This window comes from Borostomias antarcticus (genome assembly GCF_949987555.1).
Source record: "Borostomias antarcticus genome assembly, chromosome: 14".
Lineage (NCBI taxonomy): Eukaryota > Metazoa > Chordata > Actinopteri > Stomiiformes > Stomiidae > Borostomias > Borostomias antarcticus.
This window is the reverse complement of record NC_140247.1, coordinates 18,666,874-18,670,900: the sequence shown is the minus strand read 5'-3', so window position 1 is coordinate 18,670,900 and position 4,027 is coordinate 18,666,874. Positions and strand designations below refer to the sequence as shown.

Genomic DNA, 4,027 nt, shown 5'->3' with positions numbered 1-4,027 from the left:
GCACACACAGACACACACACACACACACACACACACACACACACACACACACAAGCGTGAACTCCTCAGAGGGTCATGCCTCAGACTGGCCTCCCTCTCCTGGGATCAGCATGATGTCTCTCTCAGCAAGAACCACCTCACCGTGAATAGAGCTGAAGACCGGGGGGAGGGGGGGGGAAGGGGGGGGGACGTCACTGTCACCTGAAACAGGGCGCCAGCACCTGGGCGCCAACACCCCCCCCGGGCCCCGACGCGACGCTGATCATGGCTGTTCTCAGCGTCAGACGGCGCCGTCTGTTACGAGACGGGGGGAGGCAGCGGCACGCAACACACACACACACACACACTACGGTGAACTGTACACGGAAAACCGCTCGCGCTTCGGGCACACCGCCGTAGAAGTAGAACCGAAGTAGAACGCTAATATGATCAGAGAGAGACAGGTTCTGAGGGACGACGTGCACAGCTTTCGTCCGCATACGACCCGTGACGGCGTGCCAGACGAGGTCATTACAACTCCCCGGTGACGGGAATTCTAATTTAAACATCTGAAATGCACCAGTGAGCCTATGAGCGAATGTGTAGTATCCAGTGAACACCACACGCCTGCATTTCTCTTTAAAAGCAGAGTGTTTTTCTCAAAAGGTAAGTGTGACTGAGTACAGCGCAGTCCAATAGCCCCCCCCCCCCCCCCACACACACGTACATTGCGTTCGGGCCTCCCCAGGGAAGATAAAAAGAAGCAAGTATCAGACGCAGTACCGTCCAACTTCTATAGCTCCTGCATCGCATCACTCCCCGTGAAGCGCTAGTTCCAGGTGGAATGTTCCTTTATGATGTCACTGAATGGAATGTGGAATGTTCCTTTGTGACATCACTGAATGGAATGTGGAATGTTCCTTTATGACATCACTGAATGGAATGTGGAATGTTCCTTAATGACATCACTGAAGCGTCCTGCCTGGCATGTGCCTTGGGCCTCTCCTCCCAGGGGGGGGGGGGGGGGGGGGTTAATGGGCCCACGGACGGCCCTCGGGCTCCCTGGTTCACGCCTGGGCGGAGCCACACACGGCCCTTGCTAATGGGGGCCTGTTTACGTCTCATTACACCCACCTACCTCTCCTGCCTTATGTCGGAGGCCTGGATAAGTGTGTGTGTGTGTGTCTATGTACACGTGTGTCTGCGTCAATGTCGATGTGTACTGTATGTGTGTGTGTGTGCGTTTGTGTGTATATCAGTGTATGTGTGTGTGTCTATGTACACGTGTGTCTGCGTCAATGTTGATGTGTACTATATGTGCGTGTATTTGCATTTGTGTGTATATCAGTGTATGTGTGTGTGTGTCTATGTACATGTGTGTCTGTGTCAATGTCGATGGGTACTGTATGTGTGTGTGTGCGTTTGTGCGTGTATATCAATGTATGTGTGTGTGTGTGTGTGTGTCATGGGGGGCTCAGATATGACATCACACATAACCTCAAAGCATTTCAAAATTTCCACTATGCTGTATGTTTTTTTGTATTTCTTCCTCATTTTATGGGAACCTCTTCAGAACTCTCAGCCAGTATGCATTTGATGTGGTTTTCTTTCAAAGCTTTTCTTTTCTCTTTTCATCAAAAGACAGCTCCTCCAAGCTGAGGCAGAGATCAGAGGAAGAGTGCGCCAACCAGGAGAGGAGAATGCGTTCTGCTTTTATACTCGAGCCTTGTCTGAGGAAGGGAATCGCTTAGGAAATGCCAATATCAAAGTCTAAAACTAACCGTGCCACAAAAATGAATATCTTACACACCTCACCCCAGTTGGAAAGTGTGTATATAATAACAGTGAGAATTGTCAGACAAGACAATCTCAACTTTGAATGTGAGTAGGCCTCCCTAAGCGATTCTAAATAAATACAAATAAATAAACTCAAGGGCACCTTTAGGTGTTCGGGGAAAACAGTCCAGGCAAGGACAGATAGATACGGGTAGTAGAAAAAGTAGCCTATGATTTGCTGGACATCAAACGACCAGAAGACGCGATCGATTCAGCAGTTGACGCACGAGGCGTCTTAACTGCCTTGACTGCAGTTCTCATTGATCGGCCGTCCTTCCAATCAGCCATAAATCCTGCTTGAGATTGTCACCTTGCAGGCATAAGTGCTCATCCATAAAAGAAATGTGTACAATTATGCTCCTATGGGTGAGAAATTATAAAGCCCGTGTATACTGTACGCCATGTTGTTGCTCTTGTCAACAATTAAAACATGTGACACAACCTAAACATCACGACCTTATGGAGTTAATTGGTAATCCTTTCAGCAGACACTGAAAAATGACAGTTTTTCTCATTGCTAGGCTAAATTGAAGGTACCGGTAATCGGGGAGGGGGGGGGGGTTAATCCAAAATTGTCATTTGTTTGATTTGTGTATGGGTTTGCTCTTTGTCACCTACTGTAAGGTGTTGGATAGACCAAAGCGAACTACAGTGGTCACTTTCTACATGCTGCCAGCTAAGGAAATGCTACATTAAGTCAAAATCCAAAGCTATGTAATAATAATTAGCGATGCTTTCAAGAAAGAGTATCTTGTGTTCATCGCCTATATCTGCATCTAGGCGTTTTTTTTTCAGGCGCACGGGATGGTGTAGCCTCAACTGTAATTGTACAATGACTAAAACGCTAATGAAATGTTATGATGCTGCTGGGGCCTAATTGCGTAGAGGATCTCGCTGAAATAAATAGATTTGTCAAATCCGTTCACTGCGCTCGGTATCTTCGCTCTTGCGCGACTAAAGAGAGCGATGCAGGTGAGGACAAAACGCACGCAGACACCCCCTCTCCCTAGACCCACCTCCCTCCCTTGAACCGTTACAGAATCAGGCTGTCATCTGTAAACGGGCATGCTTATCAGAGACACTGTTAGGTGCGGGTTTAGCGATTTCACCGCCAAGCGTCCCTTAGGGAAAAAACGCAAAAGATTCAAAACAATAAATAAATAAATATTGCAAATTAACAACAACAACAACAACAACAAAAACAGGCTGCGCAAAAGAGCGATGGGGAATCGTGAGAGAATTTAACTTACAAGCGTATGTCATGGAGAAGCTGTTCCCCATCTTGACCATATCCACTTGGGGAACCAGTTTGGGGATGTCCTGGTGGTGCGAAAGCGCAAAACGAAACACCTCATATTCGTGCGATTCGGCTGGGAATAACCCCCCTGTGAAGACATGTTAAAGCTGCCTTTAACACAAACGACGCCGTACAACAACATGCGTGTTAATATTCAGATGAGGCTACTGGTTTAATGCAGCCAGAACTTTATCAAGGCTACAGAAAATTGTGTTCCCAGTTAACTTGTAGAACCATCTGTAGGCTACTGAGCCAAAAATGCTGAAACGGACCCAAGCAATTTTACATTTTATGCATGTATTTCTTACCTATATTGATGTTACTTGGAAAACTTGAACCCAAGCACATCCCCAGAAAACTGGTGTAAAGGAGAGTGAAGCTTCGCTGCATATTTCCTTTTGCATTGGCGAAGAAAAAAGAGCCGAAATCCAACCATATGTCTCTGCGTGGTGAGTTAAACCCCCTCCGCCGGTCCCGTATCCTCGTTACAGCTGCATTTACAACATTTAGTAAACGGCGAGAGACTAAGTATCGTTGTGGCGGGGTGAGTATTCAGAGCGACACACTTATTTCTCTCTCTCTCTCTCTCTCTCTCTCTCTCTCGCTCTCGTCTTCTCCGCTGCCTCGCGCGCTGCTGATGCTCGCGTGTCCTTGGCTGCTATGGTCCCGCGCTCTGACTTCAGCACTAGCACTACCCACACTTCAGCACTAGCACTACCCACACTTCAGCACTAGCACTACCCACACTTCAGCACTAGCACTACCCACACTTCAGCACTAGCACTACCCACACTTCAGCACTAGCACTACCCACACTTCAGCACTAGCACTACCCACACTTCAGCACTAGCACTACCCACACTTCACTACCCACACTAGCACTACCCACACTTCACTACCCACACTAGCACTACC

General features: G+C 47.8%; 1 protein-coding gene across 1 annotated transcript in view; it reads right to left on the bottom strand.

Annotated features, from left to right (window-relative positions):
- The window catches only part of gria1a (glutamate receptor, ionotropic, AMPA 1a), a gene marked incomplete at both ends in the record, with an annotated part of 92,436 nt that extends 88,934 nt beyond the window's left edge, over positions 1–3,502 (bottom strand). Inside the window, 2 exon segments of the mRNA XM_084448900.1 lie at positions 3,066–3,200; positions 3,421–3,502. Coding sequence (XP_084305026.1) covers positions 3,066–3,200; positions 3,421–3,502 — 217 coding nt within the window.
- Between the last annotated feature and the right edge of the window lie 525 nt (positions 3,503–4,027).